Source organism: Hypanus sabinus, chromosome 5, assembly GCF_030144855.1.
Source record: "Hypanus sabinus isolate sHypSab1 chromosome 5, sHypSab1.hap1, whole genome shotgun sequence".
NCBI classification, from domain to species: domain Eukaryota; kingdom Metazoa; phylum Chordata; class Chondrichthyes; order Myliobatiformes; family Dasyatidae; genus Hypanus; species Hypanus sabinus.
The window spans coordinates 41,733,924-41,760,958 of NC_082710.1; the positions used below are offsets into that span (position 1 = coordinate 41,733,924).

Here is a 27,035-nt window from a genome sequence, read left to right on the forward strand (position 1 = left end):
TAAGCCTGAAGAGAAATGTTATTTAACAATAAACACAAACTAAAGTTACATAATTTACATTAAAACAGGGGTAGTCATGGGACTATGTGAAGACTATGAAAGGCTGGCAAACTAAAATGGATTCAGCAAAGAAGTAAAGCAGCCAGCCAAATTCCCAGGCTAGCAAAATGAACAAGAAGATTTCATTCTTGTGAAATCTCTGAGTGGTTTCTAGGTCCACTTGTGTTTGGTCTTTTGCATAATGCAGAATCTGTCCTTCATTGTCACTTACTTTTACTTCTTGGGAAACTTGTAATTAGTTTCTTTACTGAACAGTAAATGACAGAGGCATAATTAAATTGGAAGCTCCACAAAACTGAAATAAAGAACAATAAAAACCAACTCAAAATGAAAGGGAAAAACTTGCTTATGTTCAAACATTTTTATGATTCAGTAAGTTTGGTACAAAAGTCACAATGCAAATAAAAAAATAATACAAAACATGGTTTAAATATATAATAAAAGGCAGGAACAGGCTATTTCATCATTTAGATCAGAAAAAAATAATTATTTGTAAAATAATCTTTCTACTTTTAAATTTTCTTAGTTGTGTAATTCTAAGCCCATCAACCCCAAACATTTAGAAATTAAACTAAGAACTAGATATGCTGAAAACCTGAAGCAATTTTGGTATAAGCGAGCAGTGGTAGAAGGAGGGGAATGGGTTTTGAGGTTGTTACAATTGAGGTATGAGACTGAAGGGGCGAGGGCACTATTAGGGAGAGTCTGAGGCAATGTGGTAATGTAGAGGGCTAAAGGTGGCCATAGGATTCTCAGGAGATAAACCTTTTTGAAAATGCTGCATTTGAAAATCAAAGCAAAATACATTCTGACAATTCTTTGAATAGGATGCAGTTCAAAGCCTTAATTTACTGTGGATCCCTAAAAGTATGGAACTCCATAAAGTTATTTTATAGAATTTATTTAAGTTACATCAGTTTGTTAATTGAGAAAGTAGTACTGAAGTTTAAAATTCAGCTAAATTAAACTTTTGCTAAATTGGATAGAACATTCATTATACCATAGCTCTGTACATGGTTCTAACAAACAAAATGCAGGAATTTTGTGATAGTGCAGGATATTTAGTCGATATCACAAGGCAAAGGGAATTATTGATATACGAAATGACTGGCTTGGCTAGGATTGTCTTCCTTCAAACAAAAGAGACTGAGGGGAGATTTAATTGTGGGTATAAAATAATGAGTATTAGACAGAGTGAAGGGGAAGGACTTACTTTGCCTGCCAGACAGATCAATAATCAGGGGACTTTGGTCTAAGTTAATTGTTGAAAGGAATAATAGAGTGGTGATAAAGAAAAGAAAATGTACCAATAGTGTGGACTTGGAACTGAAAAAGATAATGGAGTAAACTTACCCCCACCGTCACATTTAAAATAAGTCTGGATGAGCATGCAAGTGTTGTGGCTTAGCTAGAAAGGAAAGCAATAACTCAAATAGCAGCATCTTTGTCAATATGGAAACGATATGTTGAATGGCCTCTTGCTCTCCCATAAATTTCTATGATTTTAGCATCTCTGCTAATAGGTTTTCTTCATTGGCAGCAAAGAGCATATTACACATCCAAATACCAGTCTTAGTTCTTTAGATTTCCCATTTCCTTCAAGTCTGCAACAAGTCATAAGTAAGATTTTTCCCACCCAGACCATCATACTCAAAACAATACAGTTTGTTGCAGAAGCTTGCTTTTAATTGGTAGATCAATAAACTAAATGATTTGCACTGGGGCTATTTTGGTTTGCTGGAGCCAAAATACCTACTCCCCGCACCCCCACCTCCCAAAACAATCTTATGTATTGAGCATTATCAATAGTTAATATTAAGTTGTGATTTTAGCCTTTATTATTAAATTCACCCTCAAATGTTCTTTAAAATTTGTTACCTACAGATAGTTGAAAACCTGATGAGATTTTTACTTAGCAATTTATTGAGACCGATTGTGGGTTACAGAGGAAATTATAACAAATATTTCTGTTATGGTAATATGCAATGATACTAGTTTTTGAAGCATTAATCATTTTTTTCCAAAGCATAACTGAAATGAGGTGCTTCTAATGAATATTCTTTATTCACCCAGTCCTGAGGCAGATGAGTTAATTATACTGTGCTAAGCCATCATAGTCAAAGTCAATCATCTGTCATTTGCTCCACCTGTCTGCCTTAAAGAGGCAAATTATTCTGATCCCAGAAAACGGGAATTTTCTGGGGCTTCAGCCATGTGAAACGTAATACTCAAGTTCTTCCAAAGGTTTTCCTGGTTTCTATTACTTCCAAGTGCCCTTCAATGTACTGTACATACTGTTTTAAACAAAAAGTTGTTTATATATCTTAATCTAGACTTAGATTTTGAAAGGCTTCACTCCATCACTACATTTCTTTTTAGGGTAGGGTTAAACTCAGTCCTCTTCTCTCATGCAATGCCTTGTCAAAGTTGTTGAAGGAGCATGGATCATCAATTGGGAGAATCTTAGAGTTTGAACATAGAAATCAGAGATCAGAAATCCTGGGCCATGATGTGGTAATGATCATGATGGCTCGTTTCCTGCTCCATTCAGCAATCTATCATATGTTCAGTTTTGGTTATAGGAAGCATGGGGAAACTTAAGAGAAGTTGCAGAGATGCACCTGGATTAGACAAAATACCTTATGAGGAAATATTGTGTGAACTGGGCCTTTCATTGTTGGAGCAATAGAGTATGAAAGGCAACATGATAAAGGGTGTAAGATTATGAGAGAGCTGTTCAGAGAGCAAAGTAACAAGAAGGCTGTTGACCTTAGCACTGTCTCCCCTGCTATCTTTAAACACTGCGCCAGCCAGCTGTCTGCTGCCTTTACAGACATTTTCTATCAGTCTTGTAATCTATGTACTGTTGCAGCATTGTTCAAGAAATCTGTTATTGTTCTAGTCCTCAGCAAATCAAAGATAACAGAACTCAATGACTACAGGCCAGATGCACTTACATCAGTTACAATGAAGACTTCTCAGAAGCTGGTCATGTCATTTCTGAAATCCATAACTCTAAATTTTCTAGATCCGGTGCAGTTCACCTACAGAGTGGACAGATCTATAGGTGATACAGTTAATATTGGTTTGGACTTCATACTACTGCACCTTGACTCCTCTGGATTCTTTGTTCATTTAGTTCAGCCTTCAATACATTCACTCTGAGTTTCTGCAAGAGAAGTTCTCCAACCTTAATGTACAAAGTCCCATCTGCAGGTGGATTACAACTTACTGTCTAGGTGAGACTAGGCAAGCACATCTTCACATCCCACTCAGTCAGCTCTGGTGCATCACCGGGGGTGCGTTGTCACCCCTCTCTTAATTTCTCTATACACCAATGACTCCATCTCCAGTGATCGATTGGTCAAACTGGTAAAGTTTGCTGATGAGACTGCTGTCACTGGACTAACCACCAGTGGCGATAAATCCAAGGGCCATCAAGAAGTAAGTGAACTGGTGTCCAGGTGCAATCACAACAATGTGGAGCTGAATGCTCAAAACCATGGAGATGCCATTCAGCCTCACATCAACCTCAGGAGAAACGTGTCTCCTCTCCAACCACTCATTATCAACAACTCTACTGTTAGCACTGCTTCAAAATTATGGCTCCTGGGCATCATTATTTTGCAGGACCACGTGTGGGAGAACCATATCTCCTCCATTAACAGAAAGACTCATCAGAGGATGTACTTCTTGTGGCAGTTGGTGAAATTCCAGCTTGCCCAGAACATGCTGGTGCAATGCGGTTCACATATGTCAGGATTTTTTTTTCCGTGGCAGCAGTACAGTACAATACATAAAATTACTACAGTACAGTGCAAAAATGTTAGGCACCCTAAGTATATATACATGCCTAAGTGTTTTGCACAGTACTGTATATGGCAAATAAAGTTTATCCTTGATTTTATTTTTGGAGCTGTTGGCGACTTCTTTCCATTTTACATCTTGAAATAACAACAATAATATTTAAAAGAAATTACAAGTGTTAATGTATTATATGACTATAGTCTTACATTTTACAATCAAGTTATTGCTAATTAACATATTAAGTACTGTTAACTGATTATCTATATGCTAGTTTACATACTTAAATTATGTGTGTTCGGGTTTATAACTCTCTGGAAATTCATTCTTATTCAGCAGTACTAAGTACACTACATAAAAGCTGCTATATATCACATTTACCATCACCGACTAGGGAGAAATTGTGAGGCAAACGTGAGCTCAAGTCCATCAATTTAAAAACTGAAGTCCGAATTTATGTGCCTGGATTGTAAGGTATTGCAGCTGAGTAATGAAAAGAGAAATCTGCAACGTTTGTGCTTATGAAGCAGCGTTATTGACTTTCCAATTCAGATGCCATTAGAATCTCCTCAGATTTAATTCCAGTTATCCTATGTATGTAGATTGTGCTGCACATATTAAATTTTAAGCAGAGCATTTTTAGGAGCAGAATCCTTCTGGCAGCTTCACAAATCACACCTTCCTGATAGCTTTATGTTGAGGTGACTTTGCCTCTTTAAAACTAAATCCTGCTGAGGCACATAAAGCAGAGAAGAAGGGAAATGCAGAACACAAACATTTCTTGTAAAGTGTTTCTTACATTGAGTTTTATGGCTAATTGTTTTTACTGGCAAGGTGTGGAAATGTTACCTCCATGTGGGCTGACCTTACATATATTATTGGGAGAAACAAGTTTTTTTTTAAAAAAACAGACACTCTTAACTAATGATTTCAGCACAAAATGGTTTGCAGCCCGTAAATGCTAACTGCAACCTGACACTGCAGCAGATAGACAGACTACTCTTTCCATTCCTGAGCTCCTCAGTTTTCATAATGTGTATTAAATACAGGCCAAGTATATTATTGATAAATTAAGAGTAATTTTCCATGGATCTTACAGATGTGCCATTTGCAAAAAAAGTCAGGCCAAAAGGTCAATTAATGTCTGGAGAACAGTGACTTGACAAATTTTTTCAGTATGCTTTGAGGTTACTTCAGATCACAAGTGGGGCAGCATGTCATTAATTAATTCTCTGATTAGTAAAAAGAAAACAAAAAGGACCATTTATAAAGGCAAATTAATACATATATATTATTTCCTGTCATATTATTAGGGAATTAAATTTTGACAATAGATTCAATTTCATTGAAAAACAGAAGACTTAATTGAGATAATTCAAAATTGCCAAGTAAGATACAAATGATAAGCTAACTAAATGGATTGATTGCTGGGAGAAGGATTTGCACTGTAAGGAAAGATTGAGTAGGATGCCCTGTACTGAAGTTTAGATATTTTGGGCCAGTTTCTCTTGGCTGGAGATTCCACAATTATGATGGAAAATCTCTTCATTATTTGAAAGATCTACAGTCAGCAAACAGAAGAAAACTCTTCCCATTTCAGTCTTATGTAGCCACATAGGACAGTGACGTGTAGAAATTTCTTCTGTTTGTCAATTGAAGATATTTCAGATACAGTGGATTCCAGTTAATTAGGGCAGCTATTTATTCGGGACAACTATTAAAGAGCAAAAGCTTATTGATAAAACAACTGGGCTTCCTTCCATTTATTTGGGATACAATGTCACTTAACTGGGATAAGAGACTTTTGCCGAACAAATATAACATCAGTCACGTGCACCTGTATAGCCATTAGACACTACACCATGCTTAGAGTGAACAGTTTTTAAATAGCATCAGTTGCGTGTGCTTGTGTTCAAAAGGCAGTGATTTTCATTACTAGTAGTTGGGAAGAAATAAGCTGTAAGACAATTCAGAACTAGTTTGCTCATCGTGGATTCAAACATTCAGGCTTAGAGATGCCAAAAACAGAAATTAGTTCATTACTTCACCAAGTTAGGAATTACAAAGAATTTGAAGGTATCGACAATCATCTTGAATGTTACAATGAAAATGAAGATTAAGAGGATGCATTGTATGAAGGTACTCCATTATCTGCACTAATTCTGTTCAATTGTCATCAATCAAAATAACACAGGAACCTACACTGGATGAATTCCTCCCTTGATAAATATTAGAAACTCATACACAGTTTTATAGTACTGTAGTGGTATCGGTGGTGTTCTAATTTTTCTGTATTTATTTAAAAATATAATTTATTAGTTAAACAGTAGCTTTTTTAATATATATTTTTAACAATTTCCATGAAACTGGCTAGTTGAGGCTGCCGCTTAATTGGGCCAAAATCTACTATGTTCCATTTAAACAGAATCCACTGTATTGTATTCAAGAAGGGTATAGGTGGTCACTAATTGTTAATATTCAAACCTGAAATCAATAGACCTTTGGAATGAATCAAAGGATTTGGAGATGAAACATGAGAGCTCTTGCCTCTTATCGAATGGTGTGTGACAGATGATGTGCAGTGTGGAAATACATGCTATCCTCCTGAAGCACAGGCAGCCTCATCCCCCTGGCACTGCAGCACTTCTGAACTGAAGAAAATCACTGAGCACACTGAAGATTCACAAGTGCACGTCCACAACAAACAAAGCAAAGGCAGCAATGACGTTATGCCTGCTTTGTACTGCGTTCATATTAGGACCAACATCAAGCCAAACTACAAACATAAACAGATTAAAATTCATACACTTTATGGCTTGTTAATTGTTTGAATGCATGAACTATTTGAATTTAGATATGTTCACCTCCTTAGAAAAGGTGCCACTCATTTCCAGAAAGACATCTGTGGTATCTTCACTGCATCATTAGCAACATAGTCAAGGGACAAATTATATTTTTGTGGAAGCAATTAGAATGATGGGCTAGAAATCTCCCTAAAATTAGGAAGCAATGACTACCTGTCATTTGTCACAAGAATCGGAAGAATTATCCTTTTTATTTCCAAGTATTTAATTAATACAATGTCGTCGAGGACTCTATTAGATGGGCAGTCATCATGATTTTTACTTATGTCACACCTCCTTCATGTTGCAGATGGGTATACCTAGTCTCTGTCTTCATTGTGATACAGATGAATTTGTGTGCTCAAGTACATGAACTAGCTATTTTGTTGTCATTATCCTTTGCATGTTACTGCTTTTGCTTATCCAACAGAATGAGATAAGAGAATAAACAGTTCAATGAATGAACTTTCCAGATCCACAATAGCTTACTAATGGTGAAGGAGGGGGTGTTCGCCAACTTGCTTTGATTAGAAGGCCTCTGTGTTGCTGGAATTAGTATTTGCTTTTCCAAATGTTCACATCTTGTAATCTTCGTGCTGAGCATTCACCTCTTTATTTCAAAGCTGAATGTCACTTTTCATTAGTGAGTGTCAAAACATTATCTCTCTGAGAAATTCTCATCCTGGTGATGCGATCCTGAAACGTGTTTCCTCTCAGGCCAGAATTGCCATACTGTTGAAGCTAGTGTATGAACTGTGTGAGATTTGGAACTGATACTGTAGCTTATTCCCAAGGCATTACATTAGTAACCTGACATTGAGCTGATTTGAACAATAAAGTATTTAAACACCCACATCATCACCATCTGACACTCATTCTGAATGGCACCAGAGTAATTTTCAACATTTGCAGTCATTACGAGTATAGCCAGTTACTGGTAACAGAGATAAATTAGACTGGAAATGCTGCATTTCCTTAACTGTAAATTAATTTTCCCAACTCAATTAAATTGTTGCAAATAAGACATTTGGTGATTTCCTGATACTGTTTACGATGATACTTAGTACATAACATGTGATTCACTTCCATTAAAACAGTGATTTATTTGATGTTATCAGTAAAGATGTGGTCACTCAGCAGCAGGCAAACTCAGATATGCTTGATTAAAGTCAGATTGCTTCCTGGCACTGATTCAAAGTGTAACCGCGGTCATTTACGGTCGAACAATCAAAAGTCCAATCTACTTCTAGTTTTGGATGGCAGAAAAGAGCAAAAGAAAAGCATGGAGTGGCTGAGTAAAACCCAATAAATCCATGATTTCTACAAACTTTAATAAAACCAACGATTCTCCCTGGGCTGAAAACTTCGTCTCCAAGACAAGAAGAGAAAAAGGGACAAAAACAGCAATTTTTGGCCAGCTGGGAAAACAGCACTGGGGCAAAGATAGTTTACATGGTGGGAGTTAGGTTGGTAGTCGGAAGATGGTGTGGCAATGAAGATAATTGATACACTGATACCAATAGAGCAGCTTTCATGGGATTTAAGGACAGTCATTAATATTTAAGTAACAAAAACTGCTGAAACCAGGCTGGTTTATGAATAACAAGCAGTGCTGAGACAAGACTTTAATTTTTAATGAATCTTGAGCCATTTGACAATTAATCACTCTCTGAAGGCTTAAGGGTCCTGTATAGATACGAGCTCTCATTGTATTTACATATAGACACATTCAATAGGATAAAAGACAATGTTGTTTGTAAGCTTAGTACTATCAATAAGAATCAACTTTGATTGTCATGAAATAACTGAGTTTAAATGATGATTTCTGTTTAGCTGGAAGGAGGTGGCATTTACTTGCTTGTATAATGTTGGAATTATTAAGGGTTAAGGGGCTAGCCCCTGAAGATTGGCTTGGAGATGGTGATGTGTGATTAATCTCTGCTGTTGAATGGAATATGAATAGCATGCTAACTTTATGCTGCCTGCTAATTATACCGGTTTCTGCATGTAGCTCGCATACCTGTGTTGTTTATTGGCTCACTGTGACAGCAGGAGGCCAATGCCATTAGCAACTTGCATGATTAAAGCTACTTAAAACTACATTGCACCTCTTGAAGGGGGAATGCATTAAAGATGGAACAGGTACTGCTAAATCTCTGGAGGCAGTGGAAAGGAAGTGCAATGTCCTCACCTACGGCTCTCCAGATGTACAATGAGAAGGCAGAAGGAACAGTTTGACTGGGTCAGACAGACTTACCACTCTTGCAGAAAGAAGTGGTAGAGGATCAACTAGGACCCGATGAAGGGTCTCGGCCCAAAGCATCAACTTTTTGCTCTTTACCACAGATGCTACCTGACTGCTCAGTTCCTCCAACATCTTGTGTGTGTTGCTTGGATTTCCAGCATTTGCAGATTTTCTTGTATTCAGGGCATAAGTGATTTACAGACAGGAAAGGAGGAAACAACCAGCCGGTTCTACACCCCAGATATCTTGGTTAGGAATTAAGTGTCTTATCTAAGTCATCTGGAATAGAACTAGCTGGTTCTGTGATCACGTGATTAAAAAGATTCCTAGCCTCCTTTTATGGTCAGTCTCTGACAATAAGTTCACATGAGGATCAGAGGAGCAAGGAGGAAGGTGGTTCTGACAAGTTGGGGTTTTTGCAGAGCTTAGTATCTATGGAACAAAATGCAACATTCAATGTTTGATGTCTCTCTTCCAACGTAGCAATGGTCCCTCAACATCCAAATGCAGAATTGAAAGCTCATCCTGTTGATTTGATCGTTTTGGCAACTGATTTTCAAAGGATTACTTGGATTGATGAGTCAGTGACCCAGTGGAGAACCAATGGCTATTCATTCTCAGAATAATGCAGTTCACTCTCCCACTATCGCCATTACATCAATGTCCTTCCCATTGCTGGTCATACAATCAGACAAGTTGCAAACCAAAGCCAGGCTAATTGCCCAAACTTGCTTGAGGCCATTGCACTACTGAAAGTCAGCAGCTCACTGGCAGCCAAGTCAGAGCCATACCATCTTTGGGTAGCAATTGTTTAGTACAATGTAAGAAACAGCCATAGATGGATGACTGACATTATTAATTATAATGGTTAACTTTTTTGTGCTTTAGGGCAAGATTTAATTTAAGAATTTTCTCCAGTGATCAATGTTGATGAGATAAATATTCACAGACCAGAAAGCTGAGAAAATTTGTCCATCTACATTTCATTACAACATGTTAATTAAAGGAGAAACACTCCAATATTTCTCCTTGATTCTGGTTGGTAATGAATTACACTTTGGAGTGCAATTTCTCAACATTATCTCATTTATATTGTATAGTCACTTGTCAATGAAGTTATCCTTGCATTTATTTAACTACAATCTATTGGCAACATATTTCTGTGGACAGTTGAACATTGCATTTGTGGCTACAGAGATTGCTTCTTGCGTTTAGAACCAATGATGAGATTCATTTGGAAAGGTTTGTGTCAAATGAAAATGCTGTTGTGTATCTAAATTTCACCACTGATTTAATTATATGTTCTAAATTTATGACAATTCAAACATAATGTATTGAATCCCGAAAGAGAAGCTTAGTCAAAATCTGAGTTCCAACTGTTCATTTATTAAATGGGAAGACAGACCAAATTTCCCTCCTCATCACCCCATAACCCTCAATGCTTAAGGAGTACCAGCAGCTATGACTCCATTGAGGGCAGAAGGCCAGTAATTCACAGCTGACAATGGAAACAGTACTATGAGTAATAGAAATGGGGAAATATGGAAAATTATAAAAAGCAAATATCTGCATTATATGTATACATGGTCACTGATGCATAAAAATGATTGTTTATTTATTCAGAACCACATCTAAGCAAGCCGAATAATTGCTATCTTCTCCAGATTTTGCAAGTTCTGCTTCCAATAAAATGCTATTATTGTAACCCGTCCATTCTTGTTACAACAAGACAGGATCAGTATGTGCAGAGCAATGTTCTGATACTAATCCAAGTTTGTCATATGGTCATTATCATGTTTGTTTTAAACTCAGAACAATGACAAATATATTTGTCTTAGATAATGTGAGAGATACATAAAAATTCATCATTTTTGAACTATTTCACTTGCCTAGGTAAAAAAGTGGTCAGTATAGCTATCCCAATTTTTCTATAAGTGCCAAGTCTGAACTTGCAGTGATATTGTTTTGATGTTCGGACTTCAACTCATTTCTTTGCTGTTGTATTGGGAGTTTAGTATTTCCAGCCATGTGTAAATTTTATGCTGTTGCATAAAGAGTAAAATGTTAATAAAATAGTTGCCCTCCAGTTAATAATCTTTTGGAACTGTTATTACTCAGAACTGTTAGAATTAGAAGAAGTTTCAGTCATGAGATTTACAAAATTGAGAAAGGTCAGAAAACTCATTCAACCATCATTTGTTGATTATCGGGAAATGGGCACAGAGAGAAGAGTTGAGCCCAGAGGCAGCCATGATCATGTTGAATAGTGGGGCAAGCTTGAAAGGCTAAGTAGCCTGTTCCTGCTACTATTTTTTATGTTCTTAAGGTGCCGTATACCAGTACAGACCATTTTTTAAATCTATAGCCCAGCTACCAAAAATAGTCTTAATTAAGTATGAATATCTGTTGTAGTTCAATTTTAAATGAGACTCCCATATTTCTAAGCCTTTGTTTTGGATGCACAGATTTCTTTGTTATTCATTCATTCAAGTATGTTAACATTTAATTTCCCTCCTCTTCAGGTTGGTGGCCACACAATGCTCCCGATTCGTTGGATGCCTCCTGAAAGCATTATGTACAGGAAATTCACCACTGAGAGTGATGTATGGAGTTTGGGTGTGGTGTTATGGGAGATCTTTACCTATGGAAAACAACCATGGTACCAGCTATCAAATAATGAGGTTTGTACAAAGCTACAGTCAGAAGTAGCTATCATCATTTCATTTAACTTTCCAATGTAGCACAGTAGTTTCTACCGTGGCATTTCTGCTAACTTATATACCTGAAACACAGTGGATTTCATTGCTTGTGCCATATGATCTAAAATATTTACTTCTCAATTTGAATCTACCTGCAATTTGCCCTTTGGACAGCGGTGAATTACATAAATCAGAAAAGCTACGTCATAGTCTTATTCTGACTATAAAATGTATAAAAGAAGAAATAGAAGTAGAAATAGGGCATTAACTTCCTCAGCTCACCTGCTCCCAATAATCTGGTGCCACCTCCATGCATTAATCTCACGTCCTTTCTTTCCTTTTAATATCTAAAGATCTATTAATCTCTTTCTTGAATATACTGAGTAACCGAGCTTCCAAATCATTCTAGGGTAGAAAATACCAAAGATTTTCCACACACCAGTTGAAGAAATTACTTCTCATAACTGCCCAAATGGCTGACTCTTTTTTTCCCCAGATAGTACTATACGATTCCAGATAGAATAGCAAGTGGAAATATAAACTTTACATCAACCCTGTCAAGACCCTTTAATTTCTTGCAATATATAGTGCAACAATACCAAACATTCCTGTGGGCCTGATGACTATTTGTTCATTTCACTATTCAGCCTTGGTTCAATGGGGAAAGTATTAACCAAGCACCATAACACCCTCAATCAGGGCAATGGAAAACTGAAGAGAACAGAAGTCTCTTGTATTTATTGACAACTGACTATTGAGGTATTGTTTAAAAACTAGAAGCAGACAAAACGTCTACCCTCAAGTCTACAGACATCACCTCACCTCACTTTCTTTTGCTAAAAAGAATTAGACATGCATTCAGGAAAGACTCTCCACATTATGAGGAAGTAAATGAAGAATGGTCCTATTGAGACATACAGAGAATCTAAAAGTAATTACTAAAAGCCATGGGTTTGTAGCATTGACTGTCTAGACATTAACCAGACTGTGACATGGACAGCCTGAAAAACAAATACTGGACAGACTGAAACATCTACAGAAGCCACGACAATGTTTGGAAGTGTCAAGTATGAAGTCAACCGAAAAGTAAACTGATGAGTTATCCCAAAGTAGAGGACAGTCCATCTAAGTTTGGACAGTGCATCATTTGGACAGTGATATACAGTATCATTTTCAGAGCAATGAAAACATTTGCAGTCCCCAACAAACAGATCGGAGGAAGCATACAAAAATGTTTGAAAAGTAGGAGACAACCATTTTAACAGATTATCAGAATCAAAACAAGGAAATTGAGACCATAGGAGCAACCCAATTAATCAATTTCCCCAAACTCTCCCCATATTCGGGCAAATTCTTTCCATTCAGGTATTTCTACATCTCTTTTCAAGTGTAACATTTTGCAATTCTCAAAACTAAATTGCATCTGCTAGCTATCACTCTATTCCAACAACCTGCTTATATCACTTTAAAGTCTATCAATATCCTCCTTCATTACATCTCTAAGTTTTGTGTTATCTACAGATTCGGAAATTGTGTCCTGTACACCCAAGAACATACAATTAATGTTAAGTGAAACAGTGATCCTGCTTTGGGGAATCTCATTATACTCCCTACCCACCCCCCCCCCCCCATCACTGGTCTGAAAAATGGCCTTTCCCTGCTACTCTGTTTCCTTTTTTTTTGCTACTTCGGCGATTGTTATCCATGGGCTCCAAACATGATGAAAAACTCATTACGTTTGAAAGGTCTTTTGGAAGTCCATCTATACCACATCAGCGCTGTTTTCCACAATAAGCTGTTTGATTACTTCATCATTATCTCTTCCACATTGGCTAGGCACACTCTTCATGTTCATCAAAGTAGTCAGGTGGCAGTTATACCATTGCAGTGATTGACGGGAGGGAAGCTTGGATATTGTAGAAAAGTCAAAGAACCACAGAACCATAGAACACTACAGCACAGAAAACAGGCCATTTGGTCCTTCTAGTCTGTGCCGAAACTTTATTCCACTCGTCCCATTGACCTGCACTCAGTCCATAACCCTCCTGACCTCTCCCATCCATGTATCGATCCAATTTATTCTTAAACCTTAAGAGTGAGCCTGCATTTACCATGTCAGATGGCAGCTCGTTCCACACTCCCACCACTCTGTGTGAAGGAGTTCCCCCTAACGTTCCCCCTAAACCTTACCCCTTTCACCCTAAAACCATGTCCTTTCGTATTTATCTCTCCTAGTCTAAGTGGAAAGAGCCTACTTGCATTTACTCTGTCTATACCCCTCATAATTTTGTAAACTTCTATGAAATCCCCCCCTCTTTCCTCTATCCTCCAAGGAATAAAGTCCTAACCTGTTCAATCTTTCCCTGTAACTCAACTCCTGAAGACCTGGCAACCTCATGGTAAATCTCTGCACTCTTTCAACCTTACTGATATCCTTCCAGTAGTTAGGTGACCAGAACTGCATGCAATACTCCAAATTTGGCCTCAACAATGTCTTATACAATCTCACCATAACATCCCAACTCCTATACTCAATACTTTGATTTATGAATGCCAGGATGCCAAAAGCCTTCTTTACAACCCTGTCTACCTGTGACACCACTTTCAGAGAGTTATGTATCTGAGCTCCCAGATCCCTTTGTTCCTCCGCACTCCTCAGTGCCCTACCATTTACTGTGTATGTCCTACGTTGATTTGTCCTTCCAAAATGCAACACCTCACACTTGTCTGCATTAAATTCCATCTGCCATTTTCAGGCCCATTTTTCCAGTTGGTCTAGATCCCTCTGCAAGCTTTGAAAGCCTTCCTTGATGTCCACAACGCCTCCAATCTTAGTGTCTTCAGCAAACTTGCTGATCCAATTTACCACATTATCATCTAGATCATTGACATAGACAACAAACAACAATGGTCCCAGCACAGATCCCTGAGGCACACCACTAGTCACAGGCCTCCAGTCTGAGAAGCAATCGTCCACTACTACTGTCTGTCTTCTCCCACACAGCCAATTTTGAATCTAGTTTACAACCTCTCCATGGATACCTAGTGTCTGAACCTTCTGAACTAACCTCCCATGTGGGACCTTGTCAAAGGCCTTACTAAAGTCCATGTAGACAACATCCACAGCCTTTCCTTCATCTACTTTCTCGGTAACCTCCTCGAAAAACTCTACAAGATTTGTTAAACATGATCTATCACGCACAAAGCCAGGCTGACTATCCTTAACCAACCCTTGGCAGTCCAAATACTTGTATATCCGATCTCTCAGAACACGTTCCAATAATTGACCTACTACTGATGTCAGGCTCACTGGCCTGTAATTACCTGGTGTACTTTTGGAGCCTTTTTCAAACAACGGAACAACATGAGCTACCCTCCAATCCTCCGGCACTGCACCCATGGCTAAGGACATTTTAAATATTTCTGCCAGGGCCCCTGCAATTTCTACACTAGTCTCTCTCAAGGTCCAAGGAAATATTACGTCAGACCCGGGGGATTTACCTACCTTTATTTGCTGAAAGGCAGCAAGCACCTCCTCCTCTTTAATCTCTATATATCTATGACACCACTGCTTGTTTCCCATCCTTCCATATGCCAGTTTCCTGAGTAAATACTGATGCAAAAAAACTGTTTAAGATCTCCCCCCCCCCCTTGTGATGCACCATCAATAACTCCTAGAGGCATGAGGCGAGATACAGACTTTTATTGACTGGAAGAAAGAACAAGCAGCAATTGACCACCATACTACATCCTGGAGACTGAGGCCGGGCTCAGGCTCCAATCACCTTTATACAGGGGTCTGTGGGAGGAGCCACAGGAGCAGTCAGCAGGGGGTGTGTCCAGACAGGTATATGTAGTTCACCACATCTTGTGAGGCTCCACACATAGACGACCACTCTGATCTTTGTCTTTTCAAATAGTTCAGATACAAAACTATTAAGAAACAGTTATGTGACTGTTATGGAGTTATAGAATGGGCTGAATCAAGCTCAGGTTGAACTGAATGTCCTGAGGGAGGATGTTCGTACTGTACTTGCAGCAGCATTTCAGGAGTACTGAATCTATAGGGTTGCGCCTAAACTGACCTTATTGATGCAAACTCAGGACAATGGGGCCAAGGTGCTCAAAAGAGAGCCGGAAGGAGTGATACTCAAATTGTCAGCATTGTAAATAATCTAGAGAGGGAAGGTGAATGGTGACTTGAATAATATTAATTAGAATATTGACAGCAAGAAAACATCTAGAGCCCACTGGAAGTCAAGATGCAAAACGGGGTCACAGTAGAAGCAAGAGTATATGGAGCCTTACCAAGGAATCAAATTAGAAATCTGTGGTTGGTTTTATACTCTTTAGTGATATTTGAAACCTGCCAAGTTAGTTAAGAGTTATAGTCCATTGTTACTTTAATGTCGCAGTTCACAGTTAGGAAAAAATGCAGTGTAGCAATGTATTCATTCTTACGCATTTTTAAGGTAACAGTTGTTACACAGGAAATAAGATCGTCTGTATGAAGATTGTTCGGAGAAGAGATTTCTGAGGAAGTCAACTTAGCTTAGTTTGTAATTCAGAAGACTAAAGGAATGAATAAACTAATGTTGAGGTAAATCTAAAACTGTATATATCGTATCTCTGTTTAATCTTAAATGTTTTACTGGACTATAGATTTCATATAGAGTTTATATAGATTTTTTAAGGGGAAGTGGTGCATTGTAAATGAAGGTGAGTGTAGTTTTAAAGGCTATCCATACAACGCGATTTAACTTTTGAATTACCATACCAGCTTCTGACGTTAGTTGGGTGCTTACTATTTTCAATAAAGGTGTTTGATAACCATATAACCATATAACAATTACAGCACGGAAACAGGCCATCTGGGCCCATCTAGTCCATGCCGACGCTTACACTCACCTAGTCCCACTGGCCCGAACTCAGCCCATAACCCTCCATTCCTTTCCTGTCCATATACCTCTCCAATTTTACTTTAAATGACAATACCAAACCTGCCTCTACCACTTCTACTGGAAGCTCATTCCACACAGCTACCACTCTCAGAGTAAAGAAATTCACCCTCGTGTTACCCTTAAACTTTTGCCCCCTAACTCTCAAATCATGTCCTCTTGTTTGAATCTCCCCTACTCTCAATGGAAAAAGCCTATCCACGTCAACTCGATCTATCCCCTCATTATTTTAAATCCCTCTATCAAGTCCCCCCCTCAACCTTCTACGCTCCAAAGAATAAAGACCTAACTTGTTCAACCTTTCCCTGTAACTTAGGTGCTGAAACCCAGGTAACATTCTAGTAAATCTTCTCTGTACTCTCTCTATTTTGTTCACATCTTTCCTATAATTCAGTGACCAGAACTGTACACAATACTCCAAATTCAGCCTTACCAATGCCTTGTACAATTTTAACATTACAACCCAACTCCTATACTCAATGCTCTGATTTATAAAGGCCAACATACCATAGCTTTCTTCACCACCCTATCCACATGAGATTCCACCTTCAGGGAACTATGCACCATTATTCCTAGATCACTCTGTTCTACTGCATTCTTCAATGCCCTACCATTTACCATGTATGTCCTATTTGGATTATTCTTACCAAAATGTAGCACCTCACACTTATCAGCATTAAACTCCATCTGCCTTCATTCAGCCCACTCTTCTAACTGGCCTAAATCTCTCTGTAAGCTTTGAAAACCTACTTCATTATCCACAACGCCAACTACCTTAGTATCACCTGCATAATTACTAATCCAATTTACCATCCCATCATCCAGATCATTAATATATACGACAAACACCAATGGACCCAATACAGAACCCTGAGGCACACCGCTAGTTACCGTCTTCAAACCTGACAAACAGTTATCCACCACTACTCTTCGGTATCTCCCATCTAGGCACTGTTGAATCCATTTTACTACTTCAATATTAATACCTAACGATTGAACCTTCCTAACTGACCTTCCGTGTGGAACCTTGTCAAAGGCCTTATAGACAACATCCACTGCTTTACCCTCATCAACTTTCCTCGTAACCTCTTCAAAAAATTCAATAAGATTTGTCAAACATGACCTTCCACACACAAATCCATGCTGACTATTCCTTATCAGACCCTGTCTAATCAGATAATTATATATACTATCTCTAAGAATACTTTCCATTAATTTACCCACCACTGACGTCAAACTGACAAGTCTATAATTGCTAGGTGTACTCTTAGAACACTTTTTAAACAATGGAACCACATGAGCAATACGCCAATCCTCTGGCACCATCCTCGTTTCTAATGACATTTAAAATATTTCTGTCAGAGCCCCTGCTAATCCTACACCAACTTCCCTCAAGGTCCTAGGGAATATCCTGTCAGGATCCAGAGATTTATCCACTTTTATATTCTTTAAAAGCACCAGTACTTCCTTCTCTTTAATTGTCATAGTTTCCATAACTTCCCTACTTGTTTCTCTTACCTTACACAATTCAATATCCTTCACCTTAGTGAATACTGAAGAAAAGAAATTGTTCAAAACCTCCCCCATCTCTTTCAGCTCCACACATAGCTGTCCACTCTGATTCTCTAAGGGGCCAATTTTATCCCTCACTATCCTTTTGCTATTAATATAACTGTAGAAACCTTGGGATTTATTTTCACCTTACTTGCCAAAGCAACCTCGTATCTTCTTTTAGCTTTTCTAATTTCTTTCTTAAGATTCTTTTTACATTCTTTATATTCCTCGAGCACCTCATTTACTCCATGCTGCCTATATTTATTGTAGATATTTCTGTTTTTCCGAACCAAGTTTCCAATATCCCTTGAAAACCATGACGCTCTCAAACTTTTAACCTTTCCTTTCACCCTAACAGGATCATAAAGATTCTTTATGTTTTGTTGGTAGCATCCTTATCACTTGCCTCAGGAAGGAACAACACAAAATAACCTGCAAACATTACAACCATCAAGTAGCAAAGTGAAAGCTGATGCTTATCCTAATGTTCTCTGATGCTGCCAACAGGTTATCGAATGTATCACGCAAGGCCGTGTCCTGCAGCGCCCTCGGACCTGCCCGAAAGAGGTGTACGACTTGATGCTTGGATGCTGGCAGCGTGAACCACACATGAGGCTCAACATCAAGGAAATTCACAGTCTCCTCCAGACTTTGACAAAGGCCTCTCCAGTATATCTGGATATCCTTGGTTAAGCCTCACTTTGACAATTGTAGGCGTGCTTGTGTGTGTGCGAAATTGTTGCTGCATTTCGAAGAAACGTGCTCTGATCCCTGACAGTATTAATAGCAATGAGAAGAAGTTTTAAAGAGCAAAATGTCAAAACTTCTCCCTTTGTCGTCAAACTATTGACTTTGACTTTTATCATATTCTCTCTCAAATTGATCTGGCTTTTGCTCATTTATAACTCTGCCTAGATGCAGGCCTTAATCTAACCGATTATTTTGCTGAAGACAGTCAAAATTCCTCACTGCAATTAACAATGACTCCTAATGATTTGCCTTTGATTTGGATGAAAAAAGGGAAGAAAAGATGACTATGAATCATAAACTTTCAGCTGCAAAACAAAGAAAGGAAATGTTCATTCAACTACACCAATGCTGCAGTCCATGAGTAAATATTAACTGAAATAGAGGAAGTATAGAGGTTTATGAGAAACATTTTTAATTCAGAAAAGGAAGGCATAATATCATGTTTTACTGCATACTGGTAATGTAATAGACTTCAACTTTACCAATGTACTTCTTAAACCTGTCCTTGAAACATGGCAACATCTAGCCACCCCATTATACAGAATACCTTTTCCGGCTCTTTGCTTTTTTGTTCCTTTATTTGCATTGGATGACATGTCTCGCAAAGAAGCAAGTGCAATACAACAGTTTGCTCTGAACTGGGCGTTTAGAACAATGTGTGACTATAATAATGTGATAGCTTTATGAGTTTCAGGCTGGAGCTCACTTGAATATTAATTTCAAGGTCAAATACTAAAAGGTGATTGACTTTAATAATACAGCACTTGTAGTTGTCTAGGCAAAACATCAGAAAATATACTTATCCTAAAACATTTTGAGCGAAATATAATTGTGCATGATGCGAATATCATACTGTATGTACAAATGATCGCTCATATCTTGTACACATTTTAGATGTAGGATGTTATTCATAATGGTGTTACATATATTTAATTATAAACCCTATTGGAGGTCATTAGCTGCTGGACATGGCCTTATGCTTTTGCAGTATGGTGAGATGTTAGAAATGCAGAAAAATTGAGAAACTTATAAAGGTCATATAATCCGAAAGGAGACAGTGAAATTAAGACCTTAAGGTAGACAGAAGAGAAACTATAATTAACAAATGATAGCCACCACATAAAACCTAATACTAGATTCATTGTGTTGTTGCTATGGCATTTCCATTCTCAGCATTCGTTACTTGCTTCATTTTTGTTTGCTCTGACAATATTCTGACAGGAATGCACTATAATCTTGGGTGCATTACAGTCAAGATGCATGGTTGATGGCTCATGCCTAGCTTGTTGGCATATAAATCTCAGTTATCAGATGACGTTGGGGAACCATGGGGTAGATTTCATATCTGTTTGACAAGTTCATGCTAAAGTAAGCACCTGATCTGTCAAAACCTAATGTTTTCTCCTTTTTAAAACATACTCCCTCCGTGAGGGATCATGGTTGTAACTTGTAACTGCATTTGGCAACAAAGCATGGATTGCTCTTAAGATATATCTGTTCTCCTGGTTTCTCTAAATAACTTGAGGAGATCAGTACAGGATACTATTAAAATTTTTATTTTATAATTTTATGGCCAAATATTTAATAATTTAATGTTTTTTGCTTCATTTTATATATTTTATTTTTCTAAATAATTTAATTGCATCATTATATTATTTTGCTATTTGCTTCATTACATGTAATCACCAAAAGTATTTTGTTGTATACTTTGTGCCCTAAATTGAATTCTTAACTACCAGAGTTACAGTACTTCAGAGAGATATAAACATGATTTAAACAGTGCTTGGATGTGAAGGGTAACTTAATAGAAAATGTTGCAGATGTTATTAAGATGATCCAATGAATGATGGAACATCTGCGTACTTTCATTAGCAAAGGCATTAAAGGAAATAGGACAAAAGAGGACAAAGGGAATTGAGGGAAATGTAGGCCTTTGGATGATGGAACAGTTTGAGGGATTAAATGGACTATTCTTGCTTCTATATTCCAATATTCCTTTGTTTCTATTATCTGAAGGATGAGCCTTACATGGGCTTTTAGATTTATTGACCATTATACTATTTAGTACAGATGAACCAGGAACCCAGTGAGTTTTGTTATAAGTTTCAGCTGAATGTATTATAATCCTGAATACAGCAAGGAGGATTCTTTTTAAGGTCAAAACTGGCCATTTGAAGTGTCGATGCCAATCAAGTATATATTAGCTGTTAAGCTGATAAAATTCCAACTTTTTCATATACAATGCTGAACATTACTTTTACACATTTTTCTTTTAGGTAATAATCCATGTGAACATGAATGACAGATGGAAAGTCCTTAATGCAAATATATACTATTGACCACTCAAAATACTTGTGGGCATAAACTTTGACATACGTCTGTTATGTCACTTAAATTAGTAAAGTAGATAATTTCAATGAATCATTTCTCTGAATTCCATAATTATAGAAGTGTAAGATGATGTAGCACGGCTCTAGATTAATTATTGGGAGGTGCCATGCTTTACATTAAATGATTTAAGCATTTTAGAAAGGTTAGTATACTGGGCAGCAAGAGTAGGACCAAGGTAATGATAGAAGGTGCTTTTCTTTGAATGACCATTAGTTCTACCAGCGAGCATGGAAAAACTTAAGCAATGATCACAACCCTTATCTTGTGATCTTACGTTTCGCTTTGCATATTGGATTGGATTTGGGAGGGGGTAAGAAAGCAGGAGGCAGGCACATGAAAGAGCATTTTAAATAAGTAAAGACCTCGCTTATATTAAAGTGAGGGGCATGGCTGTTGTTCACACCAAATAGAGGCCCAGTGTGAATCAGCTTTGTCTTTCTTTAACATGATTTTCCAAAATTGATGGTCAGTGGATATTGCCAATTGACTCTGTGGCGGGAAAGCATCTCTTACAGGCTGGTGACCAATCCTCCCTTCATTTTAAATTACTTGTCATTTCAACAACACTCCGAAGTTAGAGATTTTTGTCCCCATCTAGTTTACAAAGACAACATGTACCTATCTCCTATTCCTAGAAATGAAACTGTGACCTTATGCTTCTTGATTTAAATTCAGCTTGATCTTCAATATCTTCCCTCCTTTCAGTTTGGTCCATTTATCTTTTTTTTCCAATTTCTCCTTTAAAAAAACCTCTGATGACATTCTTGTCGTCTGTATCTTTTCAAAAATTGCACAGATGTGGGGGTTCAGAAACTGGGGTAAGAATGAGAGGGTGGGAGTTGGTAGTGGACAGTCCATTTCCATGACACAGAAGCTGGGCAGTGCCTAGCCAGTGGAATAGCTCTGAGAATCATCCACTTCTTACATTCGGCATCATCCTTGTTATCGTTGGTAAGGATTGGAAATTCAGCATAATATGAGCTGGTACATTATGTTAATGGCAAGGTGATTCCACAAGAATTACGCAGCAACATTTGGAACTCTGTGGAGCTGGGAAGGTCACTCATTCCACAGAAATCACCCTACAAGGTGAACATGTCTGGTTCTAAACAGCCTGTTACACAAACAGACCCATGGCATCTATTGCTGGAGTCTTAGCTTTTACTTTCTGTTGCAGTCTGTTGTACACTTTTATTTCTTGAATGGTCTGTGTAGCACTTGGCTGATTTTTAGATGATGCCTAAGTACCTGTGTTATATATTTGTATGTTGAAATGTGACCAGTTTCTCAAATTGAAATGGAAAGTTACTTGTGATACAACAAATTCAATGGAAAAATTCTGTCTTACAATAAACATTGTCATCAGAAAAGTATTGTGTTTGATGATTTGTTAATAATAAAGTTAGTTCAGATCTTAACTTGGTTATGTAATTGACACCCGGCGGCCAGTATTTGTTTGCTACAGCTACAAACTGATCAAACTAGCATTGTATATGAGCTGCCATGTCTTACATGCTGCTGGTTTTGTTTGAACTCTAGGATCACTTTGAAAATGGTGGATTGAAAGCTCAGTGCCCTAATTGCATCTGCTGTGTCACAGCTTCCAAAGTTGTTATCACGCAAAGTATGCCATCGAGTAGTATATGCCATCAGACAGTAAGGTTAATCAGAGGCTCTCCCAACTGTTAGATCAAATAACCTGCAAAGCCTCTGTTGACATGGCTCCAGCTAGATTTCTGCTCAAGTCACAAGGCTAATCCTAGAAAATGAAAATAATTGGGTTCAATGAATCAATTATCTATTATCAATACAATGCTGTGTAAGAATCACTAAAGTCAAATGTAGAATATAGTTACTACCTCCACCACCATCCCTGGCAATGCATTCCAGGTAAAAAAAACTTGTCCCACAGTCCTCCGTGAGCTTTTCCCCTCTCACCTTAAATATATGCCCCCTTGTATTAGACATTTCAACCCTGAGGTAAAAATACCAGTTGTCCATGCCCCTCATAATTTTATAAAGTTCTGCGATACGTTCCTACCCATGCCACTCTAGTGAAAGCAACCGTAGCTTATCCAACTTTTCCTTATACCACCTGCCCTCTAATCCAGGTAGTGCCCTGATAAACCATTTCTGCACCCTCTTCAAAACATTCATACCCTTCCTATGATGGGGTGACCAGAACTTAATATAACAATTCAGAGTTTTACACAGCTGAAAAATAATTTTGAACTCAATGCCTTTACTAATAAAGGCAAGCTTGCTATACACCTTTTTTTAACCACCCTATCAAATTGTGCGGCTGTTATCAGGGAGCTATGGACTTGGAATACAAGGTCCCTCAGTACATCCAGAGTCCTGCCATTGTGTACTCTCCCTTTACATTTGATGTCTGAAAACTCGCCTGGATTAAAAAAATGCCCTGTGCAGCAGCAGTATTTCATTTAAGTCAGATGTACTCCAGAACTTGAGGCGATAGTTTACACTGATATCAAAGTGCACTATAAACAGAGAGCTGCATTGTAGTATCAAAGTTATTCCTCTTTTGTATTCAGCTGAGGCTGACCTGCCTGTTCTTCAGTTCATTTAAGGGATAGAAGCTTCACTAGCATTAACTTTGCATCTTTAATTGCCAATAAACTGGGGAAGCAGTAGAAAATTGCCCACAATACAAGCAAGTAACAGATGCGTCATATCTTGATTTTCAAAAGACATTTAATGAGGTTTAAAGTGATATATTGCTTACATTAAAAATTTGATTGGTTTCGGGCCAATATAGAGGGCAAATATAAGCTGGCAGGCTGTTACTAGTAGTTCATTGATTATGCTATAGTAGGTTAGGTGGAGGGTAACAGGCTGCTGGGATATCCTTTTCTATAAGGCTTAGGCAAAACGGCCAGAAAAGTTAGAGGAATAAACATTTAAAGCTATTCCAGAAAGCTATCCCAAAAGAGCATGGGAGTTTTATGTGACATGCAAAGATAAAAATGCAATCTGATGTGTGCAGTCTACTGTGTACAGATATAAAATCCCAAGAAAAAGGCCACTCTGGCCTGCGCAACAAGAGGAAGCATCTGCACCTAAACCAGAGTCCCAATTACAAGTTTTTATATACCTAAGTAATTAGGCTTGATAAACATACACCAGTTGCTGCCAATAATAGCTCCATGAAAAATATCTGTGGAAATAAGTTTGAGGTAACATACAGTTCAATGGGATATTTCTGCACAATGATTAATTTCACCTGGCTCTTTGAGTGGTTTGTTCAGCCACACTATTTGTCTCCTTTGTGGCTACCTTCTTTACTAGGCAAGTCTGAGGGCTACCACTACTGGTGGGCAGCTGAATGATTTGAAGGTGTCATCAACACCGAGAACAACATCTTGATTTGAGTGGTTTCATTCTTCAATAAAGTTTGTTGTAACAAACTGCAGTTCATGTTCTGTGGCCTAAACGGGTTACTTTACAGGTAAGTTAAAATAACTAAAATAGACCATAAGCCCATAAGGTATAGGAACAGAATTAGGCCATTTGGCCTATTGAGTCTGCTCCACTATTTCATCTTGGCCGATCCACTTTCCCTCCCAGCCCCAATCTCCTGTTTTCTTCCTGCATCCATTCATCCCCTGACTAATCAAGAGTCTATCAACCTCTGCCTTAAATATACCAATGACTTGACCTCCACAGCCACCTGTGACACAAATTCCACAGACTCACCACTCTCTGGCTAAAGAAATTCCTCTGCATATCCATTCTAAAAGGACAGCCCTCTATTCAAAGGCTATGTCTTAGATTCCCCAATCATAGGAAACATCCACTCCACATTTACTCAATCAAGGGCTTTCAACATTCGATAGGTTTCAATGAAATCACCCCTCATTCTTCTGAATTCCAGTGCGTATAGGTCAGGCCATCAAACGTTCTTCAATTACAGGTCTTTTCAATCCCAGAATCATTTTTATGAGCCTCCTTTGAACCCTTTCCAATGTCAGCACATCCTTTCTTAGATAAGGGGTACAAACCTGCTCACAATACTCCAACTGAGGCTTTATCATTATTACATTCTCGCTTTTATACTCTAGTCCTCTTGAAGTGAATGCTACCATTACATTTGCCTTCCTTACCACTGACACAACCTGCAAGTTAATGTTTAGGGGAATCCTGCACAAGGACTCTGAAATCCTTTTGCACCTCAGAGTTTTGAATGTTCTCTCCATTTAGGAAATATTCTAGCCTTTTATTTCTTCTACCAAAATGCATGACAACACACTTCCTGACACAATATTCCATCTGCCACTTCTTTGCCTATTCTCCTAATCTGTCTGTCCTTCTGTAGCCTCTCTACTTCCACTAAACAACCTGCCCCTCCACCTACCTTTGTATTGTCTGCAAATTTTGCCACAAAGCTATCAATTCCATCATACAAATCAGTGACATATAATGTAAAAGAAGTAGTTCCAATGCAGACCCCTGTGGTACACCACTAGTCACCAGCAGCCAAACAGAAAAAGTTCCCTTTATTCCCACTCTTTGTCTCCTGCCAAATAACCACTGCTTTTTCCATTCAGGTATCTATCCTGTAATACCATGGGCTCTTAACTTGTTAAGCAGCCTCATGTGTGGCACCTTGTCAAAGGCCTTCTGAAAATCCAAATACAAAACATTCACTGATTCTCGTTTGTCTATCCTGCTTGATCTTTCATCAAGGAATTCCAGCAGATTTGTCAGGCAAGATTTTCCCTTGAGGAAACCATGCTGTCTATGGCCTATTTTATCATGTGCCTCTAAGAATCCCCAAATCACATCTTTAATAAATCAACTCTAATATCTTCTCAACCTCTGAAGTCAGACTAATTTACCTATAACTTAATTTCTTTTTGAAGAGTGGAGTGACGTTTGTAATTTTCCATTCTTCCAGAACCATGTCATAAACAATTGATTCTTGAAAGATCATTACTATTTCCTCCACATTCTCTTCAGCCACCTCTTTCAGAACCATGGGGTGTAGACCATCTGGTCCAGATGACTTATCTACCTTCAGACCTTTTGGTGTCCTAAGAACCTTCTCCCTAGTAATGTCAACTTCACACACTTCTGTCCCCTGCCAATATCGAACATCTGGCACACTGCTAGTGTCTTTCACAGTGAAGAATGATGCAAAATATTTATTCAGTTCACCTGCCATTTCCTTCTCCTCCATTATTACTTCTCCAGCATAATCTTTCAGGGGGTCCGATATTCACTTATGCCTCTCCTTTCCACTTTATGTATCTGAAGAAACTTTTAGTAACCTCTTTAATACTATTAACTAGCTTACTATTGCTTTCCATCTTTATCTTAATGACATTTTTAGTTGCCCTCTTTGGTTTTTAAAAAGCTTCCTAATCCTCTAACTTCCCATTAATTTTTGCTCTATCATATGCCTTCTCTTTGTCTTTTATGTTGGCTTTGATTTCTCTTGTTAGTCATGGTTGTGTTATCTTATCTTTAGAATACTTCTTCTTCTTTGGGATGTATATGTCCTGTGCTTCCAGAGATTCCAGCCATTGTTGCTCTGCCATCATCCGTGAACATCTGTGTTCTTTCCCAATCAGTTTTGGCCAGCTCCTCTCTCATGCCTCTGTAATTGCCTTTACTCCACTATAATACTGATACATCTGACTTTAGCTTCTCCTTCTCAAATTGTAGGGTGAATTCTATCATATTATGATCACTTGTCCCTAAGTGATCC

General features: G+C 38.1%; 1 protein-coding gene across 1 annotated transcript in view; it reads left to right on the plus strand.

Moving 5' to 3' along the window:
• The window catches only part of ntrk2a (neurotrophic tyrosine kinase, receptor, type 2a), a 228,028-nt gene extending 209,172 nt beyond the window's left edge, over positions 1 to 18,856 (plus strand). Inside the window, exons 16-17 of the mRNA XM_059969820.1 lie at positions 11,475 to 11,633; positions 18,671 to 18,856. Of these exons, the coding sequence (XP_059825803.1) occupies positions 11,475 to 11,633; positions 18,671 to 18,856 (345 nt within the window). The remainder of the gene's footprint in view (positions 1 to 11,474; positions 11,634 to 18,670) is intronic.
• The last annotated feature ends 8,179 nt before the right edge of the window (positions 18,857 to 27,035 follow it).